This window comes from Euleptes europaea, chromosome 11 (genome assembly GCF_029931775.1).
Source record: "Euleptes europaea isolate rEulEur1 chromosome 11, rEulEur1.hap1, whole genome shotgun sequence".
Classification (NCBI taxonomy): Eukaryota; Metazoa; Chordata; class Lepidosauria; order Squamata; family Sphaerodactylidae; genus Euleptes; species Euleptes europaea.
The window spans coordinates 68,312,659-68,336,406 of NC_079322.1; the positions used below are offsets into that span (position 1 = coordinate 68,312,659).

The following is a 23,748-nucleotide window of genomic DNA, read 5'->3' on the forward strand; positions in this document are numbered from 1 at the left end:
CTCATATTTTTCTCCTCCTTCCTTCACACATAACATCTAAGTGATGGCTTGGGATCTTAGATGATGTCTCTAGCATGCGATTGCCCTCAGAGGTTATTCTCAGGTTTTCCATTGCATTTGTTTCTTTTGTCCTGTGGACAGATAATGTAGATATTTGAGGGATAAATAACCAGATAATTAAGATGGTGGAAAAAAGTTTCCAGCATTTTAGGTGACAGTTCTGGTGAAATTCTGGTTTTTTTTCTTCAAAAAAGAAAAAAGAACGTACTAGTTATGCTTAATCTGTTTTGTTAATGGTTGTACAGCTGTGGAAAAAATTCCAATATTTTGTGTTACATCATTAGGGACCATTAAAAGAATATTAACATGCTGATGTAATTATGTGAGCAGACATAAAGCGACAATCAGTTTGATTTTATAATCCAATTATGGGTGTCTGTGTCCTTTGGTGATTGATTGCTGGGCCAGTACAATATGGGATGAAGGTGGGTGGCAGAATTGGAGATGTTTTGTTAGTTCATGTGGTTAGTTCAGTAGTTTCTACCACAACTTGCAGTAAAACAATCTCCCTCTTCTCAGCATTTTTCAACTCCAGCCTTCATACTGTGAACTTATAAATATGTATCATGACATATAAATGTATGTAAAACATTGAATGGCGCAATATGGAGGATGAAAAATCAGGTTGTGTTCTTTCTGTTTCAGAGCTGGGCTTCCAGTTCTTACTATGATGGGATTCCTTTTAGGTTGCATTCTGTTCTGTGAAGGAGGAGTTGTGTGAATGTTCAAGCCAATCTCTGCCACCTGAAAATTCACAATAGGCTCATCAAGCTCTGTTAATATCAGTCTGGAATAGTGTTGGACCATCATTCTTCCCAAGCGCAGCTATTGCTTGCCTGATGAGCAGTCAACAACTGGATGAACCTGCTTTGAACTTTGTGTAATAAAAGTCCTCTGACAGGGTTTGATGCAGTCCCAAGGTATGATCGGGAGGCTCAGATCGCAGCAGCCTGACTTAAGGCTTAACAGGTCTGTGTCTGATCAGCGCCTGATCAGAGAACCTGTGCATCCCACCCAGAATCTCCCATGGTGGGTGGGATTTAAATGTAATAAATAACAATGGCACTGGGACAACATGGGGTGGAAAATTAACACGTAGAACCCATTCCTGAAGGGGGCGGAGCTCTTTAGGAGCTGGCGTGACTCCGTGCCAGCATAGGGACCACTTTATCACGAAATAAAGTGATACCTCCAACAGTGTGGGGGCAAACAAGACAGCGTCCAGGAGCTGTGGAGCTCCACCGACCGCCACTGCCAGTGCAGCCACTCTGGGAACTAAATCCTGGAAGAGAACACCAGCACCGGTGTGGAGGAAGCATTCCTGGGGCATGCCCAGGGCGGAACTGATGCTAGTTAGCCTCCTAACCCCTCTCACCCTGGGAACGCTCCCTTGCACAATGGCATTGCTACAACACCTTTTTTGTGTCATAGCTTCACTGTTCTCAATGGGATGTCTTTTCCTGTTTTCTATGTTTTTAAAAGCTTTTTTTTACCTCCACGGAAGCTGGCAAGCCTCTGAGGAGGTGGCGTGGGTGCGCTGCTCCCAGCCACTACGGAAATGCTCCCCCCTTTCAGGACTGGGCTGTGAGTGGGTCTGTTCTGCAGATGACTACAACCTGAAGTAGTCGTATGATTTTATCGTCGTGCATTGATCTTGAAACGCAGTCCTAAATCTTAGAATGTGGAATGAAATTATACTGGAGGAACTGACATCGTATTAAATTATCTAAGGGGTAGCAAAACATTTCTGACAAAAGTGGTTCATATGGATGGAATATGTGTGGTGAGGTGTTCAGGGAGTTCACCTGCCCACTAAATACTCTTTTGGCTTTAATAACATTGTCAGTATTGCTGACGACTGCATGTACATTTTTATTGACATGTGGAAATTTATGGGAAAAGCTGTTTACATCCCCCCCCCCTCCTTTCTGGCCACAGATTTTATGACTGCATTAAGCCAGGAAAGTGATTTTCACATGTTCTTTCTCGTATGCTTGTATTTAGTTTCTACTTGCTGATAAAAAATAATCAATAAACATTCATAGCACTATAAAAAAATCCTCAATCCAATGGTACTCCTTAGGAAGCTCTGCAGAAGTGTAATAAATATGCATTTAGTTTTCAGCTACATGCACTTGGCTGCTTCAGCATGTGGTCATCTTAATAACAGCAGCAGGAGGAATCATCATCATCCTACTTAGAATTTATGTTACACTAAGAGTGTTCAAAGCATTTCACATAATTCTCTCATAAATCTTTATAACAGTTTATATGGAGGTTATGATGATTGTCCCCATATTATAGATAGGGGGTTGAGGCTAGGATGTAGTGTCTTGCCTAAAGTCACCTAATGGGTTCATGTCGCTCCAGGCATGTTCACAACAGGTTTCCTTCACAGTCACTGAACAACATCCTCTTCCTAACGCTTGAAATGAAGGAGCCTGGTTTTCATAACATATGGCAGGGCTCTGCCCCCGACATCTCTCCTCTGATTTGGAGCAGCATTTTATTTATTTATTTATTATTTCAATTTCCGACTCGCCCTCCCTGGCTAAAGCTGGACTCAGGGCGAGTAACAACATTAAAGTCAATATACAAATTGTAATAATTCTAAAAAATTTAAAACTATAATTCTCCATTTAAAACATAACCAAAAACATCAGAATATGCTAAAATACCATACTCGCTGGTTTGGATTTGGCTCAGCCTGTTGGACAATAGAACAAAACATGTAATTGTATAATTCCTTGCTTATGCAAGTTCTTGAACTGGCAAATCAGCAACAGTGTCTTAAATGGAAGTGTAGAAGCCTTTGGTAGTTGTTGTTAGTTGTTTCCTCTTGTTATGTTGCTATCACTTGAAAAACCCAATCGGCCATTTAATCAAACCCACTCATCCAAAACCTAAACACTGCTGCAGTACTTGGTGTTTCCACTTCATCATGCTGAGAGGTTATGACATGAGGCACGTGTAGGTTGTAAAGGTGAACACTAAAGGAAATTATCAGTAGCTTGAGTGTAAAATGGTAAGAAACCAGTTTAAATGAGCATGCAAATTTGGAGGACCAGAGGTGGGAGTGTTTCTTATTCGATCTTTGCTGAATCCTGTACATTTTGGGTGTGCTCAAGTTAATTTTAGCATTGGTTTTGTGTTCAACACAGATTGATACAACGTCTTTGGGGGGTAAACTAATTTCTGCATATAAGAGCAGGTCTGCTGTGTTGCTTTCACAAATAGGGGTACTGACTGTGGAAAGTTATCTCTCTCCTGTCCCTAAATTCAGCACCTGGCTGTCTTATATTACAAACAAAAATTCAAATTAGAGAAGCTAAGATTATCCAAGACCCCTCAGGTCTGATAGAATTGCAACTGGCTTCTTATAAAAACAGGAAAAAGCCAGACCTATGGTAGGATTATTCTGTTTTGTACTTCTAATGAGGTTTCGTTTTGCTATAACTGTTTTGTTCTGCATCCTTCCAATGATCCACTTTAAACTTCTCTGAACTTGTATGGATGTGAAAATAAGACCTACTTTGATACATATTTTGTTTACATTTTATAGTATTTAATACCTGCTGTGATTTATTTCCATAATGATAAATGCATATCTAAATATGCAATCACATGCAGGTATGTTCCATGATGTATTTATTTATTTAAAAATCTATATGTTTCCACACCAGAAGACTGGCCAAGGTAGGTTACAACATAAAAAATAAAGCAAAACATTTAAAATGCATGACTTGCTTTTCCTGCCGCAGGGACTCCCTGGCTGCTGCCCCATGCTCCCTTATTCCCCAGTACCTGCACAACATCTGATCCTGGCTCCCCTGTTCACAGGGACGTGGATCCTCCTCCAGTGAGTGATGGGAAGGATCCAAGTGAAAAGACCCTTTATTTTTAATGGGCACAAACACAGCTTGTTCACTGTTTACTCCTTCCACAAGCAGATACAACATGCATGAACACCCGGAGCCACACCCACCCACCCCAGTCCGTGGTTGAACGGCCAAAGTCCACCGTCCAATAGGAGAAACAGACGACTGAGTCTGGAGCAGAGCCTCAAGCTCAAAACAGTTCAGCATAGCTGAGTTCAGCAGTTCAATAGTTCAGTATAGTCCTTGCACCAACTAAATACATTACACCCCCAAGCCTGCTTCTATTCAAACTTCAGGCCAAATCGGCCTGAACAGGCCTACAGGTTCTGCCTCTGCCTTGTTGGAAGTTATGTTCTGTCTCATGCTTTACTATTCTATTGTAATCTGCATTGGACAAAGAACTTTGGAAAAACTAAATGTAAATAATGTAATAAACCAAAATAGCACATAATTGTGAAAAGTACTCATCCTTCAGGAGCCTGGTTTATACTTGCCACTATCTTAAACCCTAATTGGAAGTAATGTGCAGACAGCCAAGGAAAAATTCTTTATGAAAATCTCCATAGAATAAAGCAAAGTCTTTAGCATATTAGATAATGCAGAATTATGGGGAATCACATTGCTAGAATGGTTTTCCCAGTCCCTGAAATTACACTGCCAACTAACTGAATACAAGATTTCAGCAGCACATCGCTTCATTTGAAGGATCCGTGTTTTTATTTTGCTTGGAAACGGAAAGCCAATAAAAACAGGCAGAGGAATATAGTTTATCTTACAGTTGATATGAAATAATTTGGAATATCCTTGTCACTGTTGGAAACATGGCAGCCAGGACCTCTTTTAAATTCCTCTGTTTAGATCCTATGACAGCTAGTCTGTATTTTCGATTAATGCTGCAGTTCTTTGCCACTGTTATTATCTCAACATTCTCCTAGTCTGGTTTTTTGATTTGGTCTAAGATAAAACCATAAGGGGGCTGCCCATTCCCTAACCGTATCCTTCTCTCTTCCTCCTGGGAATGCTGATCCCTTGCCAGGTTCCTTAGCATTTACCCTCCTTCCAGCTGGCACCCATGCCACATGCTTTATCGCTTTACTCTGCTCTGGTTAGACCTCACCTAGAGTACTGTGTTCAGTTTTGGGCACCACAATTTAAGAAAGATGTAGACAAGCTGGAAGGTGTCCAGAGGAGGGCAACAAAGATGGTGAGGGGTCTGGAGACCAAGTCCTATGAGGAAAAGTTGAAGGAGCAGGGTATGTTTAGCCTGAAGAGGAGAAGACTGAGAGGGGATATGATAACCATCTTCAAGTACTTGAAGGGCTATCATATAGAGGATGGTGCCGAGTTGTTTTCTGTTGCCCTAGAGGGTCGGACCAGAACCAATGGGTTGAAATTAAATCAAAAGAGTTTCCGTCTAGACATTAGGAAGAAATTTCTAACAGTTAGAGTAGTTCCTCAGTGGAACAGGCTTCCTCGGGAGTTGGTGACCTCTCCTTCCCTGGAGCTTTTTAAGAAGAGGTTAGATGGCCATCTGTCAGCAATGCAGATTCTGTGACCTTAGGCAGTTGATGAGAGGGAGGGCATCTTGACCATCTTCTGGTCACTGGGGGTGTGGGGGGGAGGTAGTTGTGAGTTTCCTGCATTGTGCAGAGGGTTGGACTAGATGACCCTGGTGGTCCCTTCTGTCTCTGTGATTCTATGATTCTATGCACATTCATTCAACAACAATATATTAAGCCCCCCCCCTTTAGGTAAATGTAAGCCACTTAAATTGTTCAAGCGCCATTGCTTTAAAGTTCTAGAGATCATAAATTATTTATCAAAGCCCATTCTTTCATGTTTTGTTCTTTAAGTTTTGTATGTTAGGGACCTAATTTTCATGACAGCAGTGTTGGAAGATTTCACACTTTCAGTGTGATGAAAATGTCAAGTTTTATGGCTTGTCAGAGATTAATAGAACAATCATTTGAAAACTCAGCAAATTATTTATGTGGCTTGAGTGATCATCAAAGAGATTACGTTCAGAGAAGAATAAAAATTAGACCAGAACTTCAGTTTATAAGCTGGTCATCGTTAATATTTTACTTTATTGAAATCGTAGGTGTTCTTGACCTGAGCCAGTGTGTTCTAATAGCGTTCATATCTTGATTGATTTTAATATACTTTTATATGTTGCAAACTCACATTAGAACATTTAACAGATATGTCATATGTAACTGTAAATGTATTAAATTAGATACATATGTACTCTGAATTACCTGTCCTTGAAGAAAATATTCATGAAATAATTTTATTTCAGGTATGATGCTTGGACAGGTCTTGAATTTTCTTAACTTCCTGTTTCTGACAGAGTTGATAAGAATACATAAACCTTTGTGAATCCCTTGATATTGCTATGGAGAAGTTTAAATAGAAGTTTAAATCTCCTGGCAGTGAATCAGATCAGGTCCACGGTGATTGCGGAACAGGGTGTTAAACCTTTTCTCATGCAATTTCCTAATCTGAAATAGCACGGTGTATCACTACATTAGGGTTGCCAGCTCTGGGTTGGGAAATACCTGGAGATTTGGGGGGGGGTGGAGCCTGAGGAGGGCAGGGTTTGGAGAGGGGAGGGACTTCGATGCCATAGAGTCCAGTTGCCAAAACATACGTTTTCTCCAGGGGAACTAATTTCTATCACCTGGAGATCAGCTGTAATAGCGGGAGACCTCCTGCCACCTCCTGGAGGCTGGCAACTCTATACTACTTACCTCATTGGGGAACCTTGTTTGTAACTACCAGTACATGTAAGTTTTTCCAGCTGGACAAATAATGGCTCTGCAAAGCCATTTTAGGCAAAGTGTGTGCAGGGGATTTAAGCACTGCAGTCCTGTTCCAAATTGAGCCCATGCCCTGGGGAGCTGAGTTCCAAGCGGGCCACTCCAGGTGCGGTCTGATCCAAAGTCCTTGTGGTGGCCAGGTATTGGCCATATGGACTTTTGTAAAATGTGGAATTAACTCTCAGTCGACTTATGATGGGACTTCAGTTTTATAAAACTGGCTTCATAGGTTGTTCAGAGTCAACTGTTATCCAAAATGTTCCCTTCCCAGTCAGAGTTCAATATGGTGTGGCTGAATATCTCTGCACTCTAGGTACATCAGGCAATAGAGTATCCTGGGGAACTACATCAAAACTAAAACTCAGAGTGTAGGGATCATGGCTGATGTCAATTTTTAAAAGCTAAAACGTTAACCTTTGGATTTGCTAAACTTACATTGGCCACTATCTCAACTTGTGCTGTATCCTTTCTGTAGCCTACTTCTTGCGAACAGATCAAACTGCCTTATACTGAGTTAGACCCTTGGTCTCTCTTATACAGTATGGTATATTCTGTTCTCCAGAGTATCAGACAGAGTTGTAGCGCTACTGACATGAGACTCTTTTAGAATGGAGATACCAGGGTCTGAGCGTGCATGCAAAGCATGTGCTGAACTACTGAGCTGTATATACTGCCCCACCATGTGCATTATTAGATTGCCACACAGAGTTGTCTTGTGTGGCATATAAACATACCTTAAAGCTTTCCCAAAAAACTTTGAAGCATTAATACACTTGCATTTCACTCTGCATGTGGTCTAGTCTGGGATCATTTGATGTTGTACCATTATTGAAGCTTAGTAGGTGTAGTGGCAGGAAGACCCAACAAGAGATGGATTGACTCAGTAAAGGAAGCCACACCCCTCAATTTGCAAGACCTGAGCAAGGCTGTCAAAGATAGGACATTTTGGAGGACATTGATTCATAGGGTCACCATGAGTCGGAAGCGACTTGACGGCACTTAACACACACACACACACAGTAGGTGTAGACATGCTCAAGGCTTGGATGACTGACCACTGAGAACCCCTTGTAAGTAGGGTTGCCAGGTCCCTCTTCGCCACTGGTGGGAGGTTTTTGGGGTGGAGCCTGAGGAGGGTGAAGTTTGGGGAGGGGAGGGACTTCAGTGCCATAGAGTCCAATGGCCAAAGCGGCCATTTTCTCCAGGTGAACTGATCTCTATCGCCTGGAGATCAGTTGTAACAGCAGGAGATCTCCAGCTAGTACCTGGAGGTTGGCAACGCTACTTGTAAGCTGCTGTGGGATGATGATGTATAAATGATATGCTGGACCATTTAATTTTAAAATGATCATGTGTCAGCTATACAACTCAGTTGTCTAAAAAAAAGTGCAAACAGTGGCAGCTAGGCTAATATTAATAGGTGAACTAGGAAAATATGGCAAGTGTTAATTGTCTCAGGTGGTTAATTACATCCACCATTATTTATTAATGGGCTGTTTTATAGGTCACTCTGAGGAACTCATTTGCAGAAAGTGCAGTAATATCAGACTCAAGGGATTACTGATCTGTTCAAATACTACAATGGCTTTACAAGGTGATTACTTCGATTGTGAAAAGGTGGGAGGAATTGAGAAGGCTGGTCCATCATAAAATGGAATCTCAGAGGCATGACTGAGTGGGAAATTGATACTGCGCGGACTTTCTTGAATCGTTGACCTTTCTAATTGTTTTACAGGGTTGTGAATTTATGCAATATAAATGAATCATGAGAGGTTTAGTCAGGCCATTTCCACATGGGCCCTGGGTTGATGCTGTTGGGAAGTGTCCCCCCCGGGGGGGGTTGTGGTCCATTTGTGCATCTCCTGGGATTTCCATGACTTTTCTTGGATATTTCCCAAACTGCTTTGTTGCAGTGCTTTGGGAAAGATGGCAGCAAAGCCTGGAAGGCCACTGTGTGGATGAGAAACTTTGAATTTCCTGGTCCTGCCCATATGGCAGCCATTTTCCGTGGCCCTGTGGCAGCCATTTTCCATCTACCACTGGGGGCCATTTGTACGGTATTTGTCAGCAAATGACTACTGTTATATTGATATAACATTATAACAATCTGTGTATCATTTTCAATGAATTCCCAGCTTTCATTTAAAAAATCTCTACCCCTTTCCCCTTATATCTCCTCAAGTAAAGGCGCTAGAGATTTGTTTGTTTTTACATGAAAGCTGGAATTCACAGAAAATGAGATGCAAATTGTAATACCATTATACTGATATAATTATATCAATTTGCCAATTTTTTTAAATGAAAAAGGCCTGAGCATGTGTGGGGGGGGCATTGGCTGCTCCAGGTGACTGGGACAGGAAACTATGGGGAAATCAGCTGTGTGGCAGCCTCTTAGCTTGTATGTTGTATCAGCAGCTGTGGGAGAAACAGGGAGACTACATAAACCTGCCCAGTATGGAAAGCACCTCATAATCAGTGGCAATTATACTCTATGGCATTGAAGTTCCTCCCCTCTCCAAACCCCGCCCTCCTCAGGCTCCTCAGGCTCTGCCCCCAAAACCTCCTGCCAGTGGCAACCCTAGACCAGGATGGCTCTAGGAAAATCTTCTGAGCAAGCCCCTTTGAAATGAATGGAGCAGGTGCAAGAGCACTGTGGTCATTGACAATTATTGATCATTGCAGTTAATAAAATTGCAGTTTATAAAAACTACGCTTCCCTGCAGTCGCATTCAGATGTCATGACAAAGGGTAGTTTGTCCATGGTTTGGGTATAAACGCAGCTTGTTCTCATGGCCCAGTACTCACCTTGCTTCTCCCTCACTCACAAAGAGCGTGCGAAGTCTTCCAAGTCTCGGAGGCCTTGACTCAGGCTGCAGCTCACCTTGATATCCCAATACAGGTGCCTGGGCAAGGTGGCCGCTCCCACGTACACCCGTACACACAAAGCAGGACTCTCATTTTTGTTTAATCTGTTTAGTTTGCCATCCAGGGGTGAGAACAAATGAAATCCCTTTTTTTTTTTAAGGCAGAGGAACTCTGTTTTCCTTTGTGTGTCGCCTCCCTGACTGAGGAGGAGCCTCAAATTTGTTTCCTTCTTGCATCTGCTCCATACCTTGGGATTTCAACAAATGTGACTAATTCTACTGTCTTGCTTCTCAAATCCTTCTACACTACTATAGCAGATAGTAACTGCATTTCAGTGTGAACACATGAAGCTGCCATATACTGAATCAGACCCTTGGTCCATCAAAGTCAGTATTATCTACTCAGACTGGCAGCGGCTCTCCAGGGTCTCAGGCGGAGGTCTTTCACATCACCTACTTACCTAGTCCCTTTAACTGGAGATACCGGGGATTGAACCTGGAACCTTCTGCTTGCCAAGCAGATGCTCTACCTCTGAGCCACAGCCCAATTTTCTTATAAATATTACTATAGTAATAGTAATAAGTAATATTTCTTGTAAATATAGTAATAAGTAAGGAATATCTACGAGAGGGGAAAGGGTGGTCATGTAAAGTTCAATCCATAATCTATAAGAATTTAGATGCCTTTGTGCATAATGGTAATTGTAGCCCTGCAAATGAAAGTGATGCAGACGTTGCCGTATTGATTATGTCAGAACTCCTTCTCTGGTCTTTCCCCCCAGTTTATTCATTTGTTCGTGAGACCTCATATACATCCATTCCATGTAAGAAATGTTGAAATAATAACAACAATATTCAACAGCCACCAATACCATTATATATTTTTATCCATATGTGTTTTGAAGGAAGAAACGGGGGAAGAAGCATAACATCCTTCATCTGGAGTTAAATAATTTCAGCACAAATGTCATCTCTTACAAATTGACTATAAACCACCAATGCATCAGAGTGACAATTTGCAATATGTTTCAAATGTTTTGTTTTTTTTAAAAAAGAAATAAAACGTGGCTGAAGGCAACATTACTGAAATTAAAAAAGCAGGAATTCCACCAACAGAGGGGGTAATTTGTCTGTGCGTGCCCAGCAATGCATTTAGCTAGTCATTGAAACAAACACAGCACCGTTGAATAGGAAAGGAGAGTTACTTCTGTATTCCCCTTGCAGTCAGATTGACGCTGTGCACGATAACCTCTTTGTAGGCAGGGAGTGCTTCAAAAAGGAATACCTTGCTCTTGTTAAATGGGTGTAAACTCATGAAATCCAAAAAAAAAATGTTTTATGGCGGATATGCATGAATGCGTCTGTCGCAGCAATCTAACTCTCAGATATAATTACGGCCCTTCAGTTGTCATTGCAAATACGCAGCAGTGCTGTTCTTCTTTGGGTGTTTCATTTGACCAGCTTGGCTCTGTGTGTTTTAAAAATTTACAGTCTGTTTTCATCTGCACAATTTGCTGGACTGTTACACTATACAGACTGCCACAAACAAGACAAAACAGTTTAATAATCAGTGGGATCATGGGTGATTTGTGGGGATGGGTTGTTTGCCATGAAATGCATCAGGTCATGTGTGGTAGTGTATGTTTAAGGGAGATTTACAGCGCATCCCTGACCTTTAAGGGTGAAAGCCCTTAGTAGTAGGGTTGCCAACTGCCAGGTAATAGCAGGAGATCTCCTGCTAATTCGACTGATCTCCAGCCGATACAGATCAGTTCACCTGGAGAAAAATGGCTGCTTTGGCAATTGAACTCTATGGCATTGAAGTCTCTCCCCTCCCCAAACCCTGCCCTGCTCAGGCTCCGCCCCAAAAATCTCCAGGTATTTCCCAACCCGGAGCTGGCAACCGTACTTAGGAGGCCAGGAAGGCGCTGCGCTGGCGTTGGGGCCCTCCACGCCAGCATCCAGGCTATTTACACCACCAGAAATGGCCCCGGCGGGGAGGGCTGGGCGCTGCCCGCACCAGCATCCCAGGGGGCGCCCTGGCATCCCGGGAGGCTTTCCTGGGGCGTTCGCCCCGGGTATGCTGGCAGCAAGAAGAGCGAGGCTTTGCCAGCTTTTTGCTGGCACAGCCTTGCTTTTCTCAATGGGGCGAAAAGGCCCCATTTGACAAAAAAAAAGCCTCTAAAAGGCTTTTTAAAAAATCTTTTTGTCTAAGCCATGGAACGGCTTAGGAGGCGGTACGGCGGCGCCTCCTCACCTCTGTCCCCGGCCGCCGCCTGCTCAGGAATGGGCTGTTAGTATTTAAGAGGTTAATATTAGCCTCGTTTCACAGTGGTATAGTAGCCCTAGTGATACAGCAGTATTTCACTTGCCACTATTGCCAATGTAAGTCCTGTTCAGGTAAATCGTTCCATCAATCTCTCTTCACAAATATTACCTCTTAAATGCTAGAAGTATCAGAATTGTCATGAGGCAGTCTAATGCGCTGGCTTTAACATGTGGAAGCTCAAGCTAGAATCTCCGTTCTGCTTTAAAGTGCACTGGATGGATGCGGGAGAACTGCATTCTTATGGTTTAAAAACTCACAGGCACATGGGAAGAGATGTCAGCACGTAGCTGGTGACATCATCACATCGCCCACCAAGGGCCCCTGCTACTGTTAAGTCCTCCCGCCAGTTTCCAGACCCTGCCTGCCAACCCTAGCTGAGAAAGTATGACTAGCCCAACATCACCTAGTGAGCTTCCATGGTGGGGTGGGGATTTGAACCTGGCTCTCCCAGATCCTAGTCTGATACTCTAATCACTACACCATACCGGCTCCCAATGAAAGATGTCAATGAAAGCCAGTAAATTCTTTGGACAACAATAAAAGGAGACCATCGTACTGACGGAATACTTTGGGACTGAGATTTAAAAATACAAAACTTTGTAGCAGGGAGCAACAAAGCAAAACATGAGAAGAAAACATCTGAGTCTATCCTGTATGCTGTGTTTCTTGGTTACCGACTTCTCCTTTCAAATCATTTTTGTTGTAGCATTCTGGGGCCTGCGGTGACCTTCAAAATATACTCGGATGGCCACAATACCACCACTGCTGATGTTGCCAAAGCAGCAGGTAAGAATCTTTATTGTCAAATAGATCCTTTTCTCCACCTACTATTGAATGAAGAGTGACAGGCCCAACAACAGGAAGACTTCTCCTCACCAGCAGATTGACATTTAATGAAGCAGGCGCTTGAAAGGGAGGTGGCCCAACAGGAAACATGTGTAACATCTCTGACTCAATTAAAACCGCCTGACACTTCCTTGTTTATAGAAGAAGGGAATTAAACAGAGCACAAGGCCTGGGATTTGTAGTGAAAGAGCTCACGGTGTTGTGTTTGAGAGAGAGAAAAAATTTAGTCTGAATGTTCCTAAAGTGAATATTTGACAACAGTTGACTGCCAGCTAGCTGTGTAGCACAAAAGGAGTATTGCTACAATTAAGCCTTTATCTCTGGACTTAGGAATAGGCTGTAAACCAGTTTGCACTATCAAGTCAATTCGACAATTCCCATGACCCATAGGCAGTAAGCACTATAAATTGACAGCGAAACTTGTGTTGGTTTAAAAAAAAAAAAAACAGCAATGATAAAGCACTGTAGATTTGATTATAGTCATTTTGGAGTCTAGCCTTGATTGTAAATTGTTGGGCCCACCAGAAATCGTGCTTGGAATTCTACTTGTCTAAGAATGGCCGCCCTGGCCTCACTCCACCCCCTGAGTCTTATCGTATGCTGAATAACATTAAAATATTGTATTAAATAATCAAAAGTTAATGTGGCTACTATGTTTATATTTTCCTTCTCAATGCCTGTCATAAGATGCTTCTGTGATCTTTTCCACGAGGGTTGGCAGCAGCTCTCTCTCTGCCCCAAAGACATTTTTTTTATTGTGCCAGCCCCCTCCCCCTAAGATTATGGCAAGCTAGACAACTGCCTTGTTGGCCTGTGTGGCTGGGTCGCCTCTGGTCCTAAGAATGTAGCCCTTTCTAAAGTATCCGAGGAGTACCTACTAAAGAACAAGTTATAATCAGTATGACCTTAATAAATGTGGGAATTTACCATGAAAAAAAATTATTAACATAAGGTTGCAATGCTGTATATACCTCTCTTTCGCAAGGCATGCATGCATAGAACTGGGGTGCTGGGCTTGCTCCCTTTCTAGCTCCGCCAAAAACTGAAAAAGTCTCACAAGACATGCAGCACTTCAGAAATTGGTATCAGTGTGACAAGTTGTGCCCTGCACAGATGATTTTTTTGGACTCTACAATGGCTGCCAAGCATTTGTGCCAGTTTGAACATAGTGTAGAAAGAAGAAGAAGAAGAAGAAGAAGAAGAAGAAGACGAAGAGCTGGCTTTTATATGCTGACTTTCTCTACCACTTAAGGAAGAATCAAACCAGCTTACAATCACCTTCCTTTCTCCTCCCCACAACAGACACCCTGTGAGGTAGGTGGGGCTGAGAGAGCTCTAAGAGACATGTGACTAGCCCAAGGTCACCCAGCTGCCTTCATGTGTAGGAGTGGGGAAACGAACCCACTTCACCAGATTAGTGTCCGCCTCTCATGTGGAGGAGTGGGGAATCAAACCCGGTTCTCCAGATTAGAATCCACTGCTCCAAACCACGGCTCTTAACCACTACACCACACTGGCTCTCTAAAGATTGTTTAAAGATAAACCATAAGGCAGTACAGATAGTGTACAGTGGTATTAAAGTAGCTTGATATGAGTCCTGCAGCACCTTAGAGACCAACAAGATTTTCAGGGTATGAACTTTCTTGAGTCAAAGCTCTCTGGCAAAGGGAACTTTGATTCTTGAAAGCTCATATCCTGAAAATCTTGTTCGTCTCTAAGGTGCTGCTGGACACATATTTAACTGGTTCTTGTAGGTTATCCAGGCTGTGTGACCGTGGTCTTGGAATTTTCTTTCCTGACGTTTCGCCAGCAGCTGTGGCGGGCATCTTTAGAGGAGTAACACTGAAGGACAGTGTCTCTCAGTGTCAAGTGTGTAGGAAGAGTAATATATAGTCAGAAAGGAGTTGGGTTTGAGCTGAGTCATTGTCCTGCAAAAAGTATCAAAGGTAATGTGCTTTGCAGGACAATGACTCAGCTCAAACCCAACCCCTTTCTGACTATATATTACTCTTCCTACACACTTGACACTGAGAGACACTGTCCTTCAGTGTTACTCCTCTGAAGATGCCCGCCACAGCTGCTGGCGAAACGTCAGGAAAGAAAATTCTAAGACCACAGTCACACAGCCCGGATAACCTACAAGAACCAATGAACTCTGACCGTGAAAGCCTTCGACATCATATTTAACTGTTCTACTGCAGACCAACACGGCTACCCTCTGAAAGTATATATTTGTGCACATGGAAACATAGCCAGACAATGAGATTATATGTTAATGCAGTTGCTTCAAATTGCTTTAGGCCCCAAACTGGGAGCTGGTATGCATAATTTGTTTCCCTATTGAATATGTGTGTATCTCATTAAAAAAAGCTCCTTTTACCTTTACAAGCTTATCTTCACAACAATGATGCTTAGAATTATGGCATACAAGGCAAAGAAAATTAGGTGCTCTTTCTTGTCATTGATAGGGTTGCCAGGTCCCTCTTTGCCACCTGTGGGAGGTTTTTGGGGCAGAGCCTGAGGAGGTGGGGTTTGGAGAGGGGAGGGACTTCAATGCCATAGAGTCTAATTGCCAAAGCGGCCATTTTCTCTAGGTGAACTGCTCTCTGTTAGCTGGAGATCAGTTGTAATAGTGGGAGATCTCCGGCTAGTACCCGGAGGTTAGAAAAAACTGCAGTAGAGTCTTCAAATACAAAAGTAGCAAAGTCTAATTGGTGCTTACACATGTATGACATTACAAAAACATAGTGAAAGACATAAACACGAACTATTGGAAATATATACAATATATACAGAGCTTAAGTTTTAGTGCAGTCTCTGTGCAACATAGCAATCAGATCTTCTAGATATATATTCTTCTTTTCTTCAATAAGTCCAATAATAGGTACAAAAGTCCCAAAAGAACCACTTTTTGGGAAGCGATGGGGGACGGCCGTTTCAAGGTATTTTCTTCGGGGAACTATGAACTGAGTGAAATATATAATAATTGAGTCCACTTTTGGAAACATAACTTTGATTGGGGCTGAAGAAAAGACCTTGAAACGGCCGTCCCCCATCGCTTCCCGAAAAAGTGGTTCTTTGGGGACTTTTGTACCTATTATTGGATTTATTGAAGAAAAGAGGAATATATACCTAGAAGATCTGATTGCTATGTTGCATAGAGACTGCACTAAAACTTAAGCTCTGTATATATTGTATATATTTCCAATAGTTCGTGTTTATGTCTTTCACTGTTTTTGTAATGTCACACATGTGTAAGCACCAATTAGACTTTGCTACTTTTGTATTTGAAGACTCTGCTGCAGTTTTTTTCTAACCAATTGGTATAAGCACGGAGGTGCCTTGTTATTTTGGATAGTACCTGGAGGTTGGCAACCCTAGTCATTGTTCTCAACTAGAGCCTTGAACTTCACTTTCCTGTTGAAGTCTGTGGGATCTAAATGTGCACATAATTATTTGTTTGTTTTTTAAACACAAGTGCTGGAGTTTGCCTTGGAAACCCTGTGGGGGTTGCCATAAGTGGCTGACCCTCCCAGTTATTTTATCTCACTGCCAAATGCAATCTTTGTAATATCATGTGTTTGCCTCCCATTGCTAAAATTCTTTTGTGCTGGCGTTCTGCACCTCTTGTACTTGTACCTTAGGCTTGCACAACTTGTGATCTATTATGCTGAGTTTAACCCACCAGCCCTTGCTTAACTTCCTGTTCCTGACTGCCAGGAACGCCAAGAACCAGTGGACTGTTAAGTAGTTAGCAGACCGTGTAGTATGTGGCTTCTGGGGGGTGTTTGGCATGGCACCTACCAGATCAGTTAAAAACGAATGAAGCTACAAAAACTGTACCAAGTTGGTCCCCCCCCCTTTACATTCAAGTCATCCCTCCCCTTTCCATGGTAGAATTTATTCTAGGAACTTGGTTCTGGATGTAAATACTGCTTAAGAAAAGTAGTCGTGATTTGCAGGAAGAAGAATTTTGACTCACAAGCCCGTGTAGCTTGTGAATATAACGTGTATGCATTTTCTTAATCTCTTCTCTGCCTAAAGGCCAAGCTTTGTAACCCTGGATAGCTGCTGCTTCTCAGTAAAGTTGATTACACTGAACTGTAAAGGCTACAGAGGAGAAAAGGGGCAGCATTTTTAAAGTGTACCAGGGAATATTTCATCTCCCAGACATATCAGATTTCATCTCTTGCCAACACTGAGCTGGATGCTTGAAAATCATTTGCATTATATTATGGGCAGATGTGGCCATAAAACAAAACAAAACACGCTATTCAACATATCTCAGGACCATGTGCAATAAATATTTTTAATACTAGATGGCAACCAACAGGAGAAAAATATAACAATATCTCCTTCAATCATCTTTAGAGCCTCATCAGCCCACCGTTTTAGCAAATGGCCCTGAAGATTAGTTGCTATGCAGGATTATGACTTTTTTCCAGGTACTTGTGAAGTAGGGTTGCCAGGTCCCTCTTCGCCACTGGCGGGAGGTTTTTGAGGATGGAGCCTGAGGAGGGCGGGGTTTGGGGAGGGGCGGGACTTCAATGCCATAGAGTCCAATTGCCAAAGTGGCCATTTTCTCCAGGTGAATTGCTCTCTGTCGGCTGGAGATCAGTTGTAATAGCGGGAGATCTCCAGCTAATACCTGGAGGTTGGCATCCCTACTGTGAAGAGCCATTCCCGCTGCTATGCTTTGTGGGGAAGGAAGAGAGCTTTTCTGGCTTGGGACTGGCTCCCATGAAAAATGCAAATCTTGGAAATCTTCCCCAGCCCTACCCCCTGAGATCTGATTGGCAACAGTATCACGAGTAGCTGCAATAATCAAATGAATAAATATAATTACACATTCTGATAATGCCTGTGGCTTTTATTTCCTTTTGTTCCACTTGATGGCTAGAATAATGTAACTTGATAGTTATTGTCAATAAGACAAAATTTCTCTCCGTTTGAGACAGCCCTACATATCCCACAGATGCATTATGTGTAATTATAACTTTCATAATTGTTCCATATATAGAAGTTACATTTGGGAATCCTATCCTTAAACAGTCTAACTATCTGCAAATTATATTGAATTGAAGTTTGTGTCACCTAGGGGTATGTTTTCTTCATACCACTTTGCAACTGCTTTCAAGGAGAGAATAAGCTTATTAAGATTGCCCTGGTACAGCCAGATAATTAAAGTGGTAGAGCATGTAGATAGTGATGGGGAAAAAAAGCCACTGCTATACATTTATATGTATATGTTTTAATATTTTTGTTCTGAGAGGCAGCGTGGTGTAGTGGTTAAGAGCGGTGGTTTGGAGCGGTGGACTCTAATCTGGAGAACAGGGTTTGATTCCCCACTCCTCCATATGAGCAACGGAGGCTAATCTGGTGAACTTGATTTGTTTCCCCACTCCTACACACGAAGCCAGCTGGGTGACCTTGGGCCAGTCACAGTTCTCTTAGAGCTCTCTTGGTCTCACCTACCTCACAGGGTGTGTTGTGGTGAGGGGAAGGGAAGGTGATTGTAAACCGGTTTGAGTCTCCCTTAAGTGGTAGAGAAAGTTAGCATATAAAAACCAACTCTTCTTCTTCTTCTTCTTGCCATCCCATACGGAACTATTTGTTGTAGGTGCTCCCAAAATATGCTGAGCGCAGTGTGTTGTTTTTATGACAGCATCTATCCTGCACTGACTGTCTGCTCCTTACATTAAACTGAACCTTAATCCTAACAAGATGGAAGTGCTACTGGTGGGCAGAAGGTCTGACCCAGGATTTAAGGTGTCACCCGATCTGGATGGGGTGGCACTCCCCTTGAAGGGACAGGTCCATAATCTGAGGTAGCTCTTGGACCCAAGTTTACTGCTCGGTAAGCAGGTGGCAGCTGTGACCATGATTGCCTTTTACCAGCTTTGACTGGTTTCCCATAGGGTTGCCATGTCCCTCTTCGCCACTGGCAGGAGGGTTTTGGGGCAGAGCCTGAGGAGGACAGGGTTTGGGGAGGGGAGGGACTTCAATGCCATAGAGTCCAATTGCTGAAGGGGCCATTTTCTACAGGGGAACTGATCTGTATTGGCTGGAGATCAGTTGTAATAGCAGGAGATCTCCAGATAGTACCTGGAGGTTGGCAACCCTAGTTAACCAGCTGTGGCCTTTCCTGGGCAGAAAAGATCTGGCCCCTGTGGTTCATGCCCTGGTTACATCTAGATTAGATTACTGCAGTGTGCTCTATGTGAGGCTGCTCTAGAAAAGCCTTTGGAAACTTCAATTGGTCCAGAACGCCTCAACCAGGATGTTGATTGTAGTGGTTCTTAGGGTCCACATAACTCCATTTTTGGCCCATCTACACTGGCTCCAAACTTGTTTCCAGGCACAATTCAAAGTGTTGGTCTTGACTTTCAAAGCCTTATGTGATTTGGGACCTACGTACCTGGACTGCCTAATCTGTTTTTTTTTAACTCTTTTTAATTATTTAATTGTTTTAATGATATGTAGTTTTGGAGGGGTTGATTTTGATGGTTTTTAATGTAATTTTATTACTTATGTTTTAAATTGTTAGCTGCTTTGGCAGCCCTTGTAAGGGCAGAAAGGCAGGATTCAAATTTTGTAAATAAATAAAATAATAAGTAAGGGTCTAAGTAGGGTCGCTAGGTCCCTCTTCACCACTGGCGGGAGGTTTTTGGGCAGAGCCTGAGGAGGCGGGGGTGGGGAGAGGAGGAGCTTCAATGCCATGAAGTCCAATTGCCAAAACTGCCATTTTCTCCAGGTGAACTGATTTCTATCAGCTGGAGATCAGTTGTAATAGCAGGAGATCTCCAGCTAGTACCTGGAGGTTGAGAACACACAGCACGAAGGCTCTATAATTATAACAAATGTAAAAAATCAATAATATATAAATTCTTAACTATACAAGCATTCTACTCATACCCAAAAAAATTATTATATAATTTCTAATTCATAGTTGCATTATACTCATGCCTGGGCATTATGTTCATACCCAACTCTCAACACTAATAAATATGTCTCTAATTACAATTGTATACAATATTAAATTAACTACCAAATGATACAAACAAAAATACTTAGCCTGTATAGGCTTTAACAAGGAAAGAACAGACCAACGTCCTGCTGTCTGGAGCAATGCAAATGTGCAATCTTGTGCATGAAAAAGTACATAAATTCAAATGTAATAAAGCACCAATTTATCTGTAGTAAGCTCAACAAAGGAGCAAGGCAAGAAGGCAAGAATGTGGGGTCGATCCAGTGCACGTTTTGATCCTATTACTTCAGCTTGCCGACGTTCTTGTTTCCAGAGGAATTGTCTCGAAATTGCCCCAGTGCTTTGTAATTCCAGTCTATGAACACCACTTCTCAGAAAGACTAGTGTAGGTAACCCTCTTAGCACCGGGCCTGCCTGATGAAGTCAGAATGGCTCGCCACCCTCCTGGCTTCCCACAAACGTTGCAATACCAAAGTATTCCAGAGGGCTTTTCTTCACAGGTTACCCTGTAACAAAATGGTTCTGAAAGATGCTTGGGTAAAGGTTTAAGGACTATGGACTGTGCGGGGTGGCCAAGAAAGTTGCTATTCACTGTGAAAATAATTCAGGGAGCAATCTTTAATGTAAACTTGGAAGTAAATTCCAGTTGAATCTGGTGAAAATATTTCCAAGTAAATATCGTGAGCATTGAAGTGGCAGTCTAATTTTGAATTGTCTAAAAGGATACATAGATAGTACACGCTTAAAATGGAATCAGGAACTTTCATCTGGCTTTTATCTGAAGAGATGCCCAGTGGTCGGTCGAGCTGTGGCATTTCACACCTGCTAGGTATTTGGAAGATTGCCTGTAAACATCTCCCTTTGAAGAATGCGTCCAAAACTTTTTGGATGAACAACAGCCACATTATAAAACTATTAATGATTGAAACATTGCTTTAAAGCATGCAAAGGCAACATCTGCTGAATCTTTGTGTGGCGATGCCTAATTTGGCCTCATTCCTTAAATGGCATGGCAGTACAATTTCCCCATGTTAGTTTCACTAACAACCGTTAGCTAAAGGACTTATTGCAGTCAAGCTGTTACTAGGACAGTTGGCACAAGAGTGATGAAACCAAGTGCGGAAATGAAACTTTATTTCTCATTATAATAATTTGATTGGACATGGTTCCTAGGAGCCTTTCATGGAAAACAGGGGAGGGTTGAGTTTGGAACAGTGGCTAAAATAATTAGAGTGGTGTGGCCAATGTATTCAGTGCCCCTTGCATGTGCCCCCAACCCTTTTGGTTTTCTGCAGGCTCCCTTTGCAAACCTGAGCATTTCAATTTTGAATTATTGCCTTACTTATAAATTTATTTCCTTGCTTTTCTATATACCGTATTTTTCGCTCTATAAGACGCACTTTTTTCCTCCTCAAAAGTGAGGGGAAATGTCTGTGCTTCTTATAGAGCGAATGTGCGCACAGAGCCGGCTGGGCGCGCTGGAACGACGCGAGCTGGCTCTGTGCACCCCGCCCACCTCCCAGCTGGCCGTCAGGGCGGGGAAAGCCGGCTCGTGTTGTTCCAGCGCGCCCAGCCGGCTTTCCCCGCCCCGACGACCAGCTGGGGGGGGGCGTCTTATGGTCCCGACACGCATGCGCCCAGCTGGCTCTGTGCGGCCCCACCCGCCTCCCACCTGGCCGTCGGGGCGGGGAACGCGCATGCGCCCAGCCGGCATTCACTCCATAAGACAAGTTTTTAGAGGAGGAAAACAAGATTTTTTCTTGTTTTCCTCCTCTCAAAACTAGGTGCGTCTTATGGAGCGGTGCGTCCTATGGAGCGGAAAATACGGTATATATCAAAGGTCGCTTACAATAAATCAATATCTAAATCATTAAAAATAATAAAAATCAAAATGCACAATAAAGATAAAGCTAATAAATATCTAGAGGAAAGGGATGAACGCTGACAGTCTCTCTAAGGAGATACCTCTACAGTCTTTTAACTAGGGTTGCCAACCTGCAGGTACTAGCTGGAGATCTCCTGCAATTCAACTGATCTCCAGCTGATAGAGATCAGCTCACCTGGAGAAAATGGCCGCTTTGGCAATTGGGTCCCTCCCCTCCCCAAACCCTGCCCTCTTCAGCCTCCATCCCAAAAACCTCCTGCTCATGGCGAAGAGGGACCTGGCAACTTTTAACAGAAATTTATTTATTAAACATATCCTGCTTTTGTATTTGGTCTTTCATCCAAGAAACAAGCCAGGTTTATAGGCTGCTAGCTTCAGCTGTACTACAGAATCAGGGACTCCCAAATTACTACCTGCACCACAGTCTTGGTCTTTGTACAAATACCAACGATATGTCCCACTACCAGCAGCTGGCAACACACAGGTTAAGTATTTATTGATTTATTTGGTTTATTTATTTACTTCATTTATAGTCCACCTTTCTCACTGAGACTCAAGGTGGATTACAAAATATAAAAATCAGTTCAAGCAAACAGCAAAATGGCAAAGACCTCCAATAAACAATGCAATAGGAGTGAGATTGCAGAACTGGGACACTGTACAAGGAAAAAACTGTCTAAGGCAATAAAAACTGTCTAAGGCATGACATACCATAGTGCAGAAAGTGGGTAACAAAGGTAGAAGGCAAGGGAGATGACAGAACAAAAGGGAGATGAAACGTTGCAATAGATTACAATCTTATTCCCTTATAGAAATGACCCCCTATTGTTCCATTATACCACAGTTGTAATTGCTTGATAAAAAAAATGCCTTCCTGATCATTCCTGTTTTGCACCTTCTGCAAAATGGCAGGTGTGTAGGCGCCTTCCTTGCCTCCTCAGGCGGGCTGTTCCAGAAGGTGGGAGCCCCCACGGAGAATGCGCATGTACAGACAGTTGCTGATCTCACCCATTTGCAGGGTAGCACCTTTCAGAAGGTGTTATTATGATGAGTGAAAGTGTTGCGGCAGAGCATAGCAGGAGAGGCAGTACTGCAGGTATATGGGCCCAACACATAATACTCATCATGCTTAGCAAGGTAAACTTGAAACATAAGATACATGCAGACAACAGTCTGAAATAAACATCAGTGGACCCTCAATATTCAAATCCTAGTTTTCTGAAATGTCTACTTACTGGACTTCCCTGGGTGCCTCTCCGGTTCAGCATAGCCATGTAGAAGTGCCCCATTTCTTAAAATGTCCATGTTAATTGTATGTTCTTGCAGAAGTTACTCCTAGGGTTGGCAGGTCCCTCTTTGCGCCACTAGTGGGAGGTTTTTGGGGTGGATCATAAGGAAAGCGGGGTTTGGGGAGGGGAGGGACTTCAATACCATAGAGTCCAATTGCCAAAGCGGCCATTTTCTCCAGGTGAACTGACCTCTATCAGATGGAGATCAATTGTAATAGCAGGAGATCTGTGGCTAGTCCCTGGAGGTTGGCAACCCTAGTCGCTCCATATCTTCAAGTTGTAGTACAATAATTTGCAAAACGGTCTTAATAAAACTATACAAGGGTGTCATAAGAGGAAGAAAAAAACAAATCTGTAAAATAGAGAGTCTTGGGTAGAAGTCTGTAGAGTGTAGAAGTGTAAGATATAATTACATGAATTGCTCCAGGCTCATTTCCTTGCCTGATTCAATTGTGCAGGAACATGATGACAGCAGTCACGGAACTATAAAGTCATTTGAGCTCGAAGGACCAGCGAGTAGGTCTTCCTATCCATCTCCCTTAGCAATGGCAGGTGTGATTGGCAGGAGATCATGCAGCTAATATATAATACCCCATTAAAACTGTAACAGACTGGCAACAAATTTTTGCATGCCAAATCCAAGAAGGTGCCTTTTGGCAAAGCTTTCTACTTACTTTAGATCAGTCAGAAGAAAAGGTGGGCAGAAGCACCTTCCCCATTACTCCTTCCTAAACATCCAGGTAATTACTTTTGACAAGTGTTTGCTGGAGAGAAGGTCATAACTGTCAGC

At 42.7% G+C, this 23,748-nt stretch overlaps 1 protein-coding gene across 1 annotated transcript in view; it reads left to right on the plus strand.

Moving 5' to 3' along the window:
* PTPRN2 (protein tyrosine phosphatase receptor type N2) overlaps positions 1-23,748 on the plus strand; it is a 674,076-nt gene that overhangs the window by 260,045 nt on the left and 390,283 nt on the right. Inside the window, exon 11 of the mRNA XM_056857125.1 lies at positions 12,657-12,736. Coding sequence (XP_056713103.1) covers positions 12,657-12,736 — 80 coding nt within the window. The remainder of the gene's footprint in view (positions 1-12,656; positions 12,737-23,748) is intronic.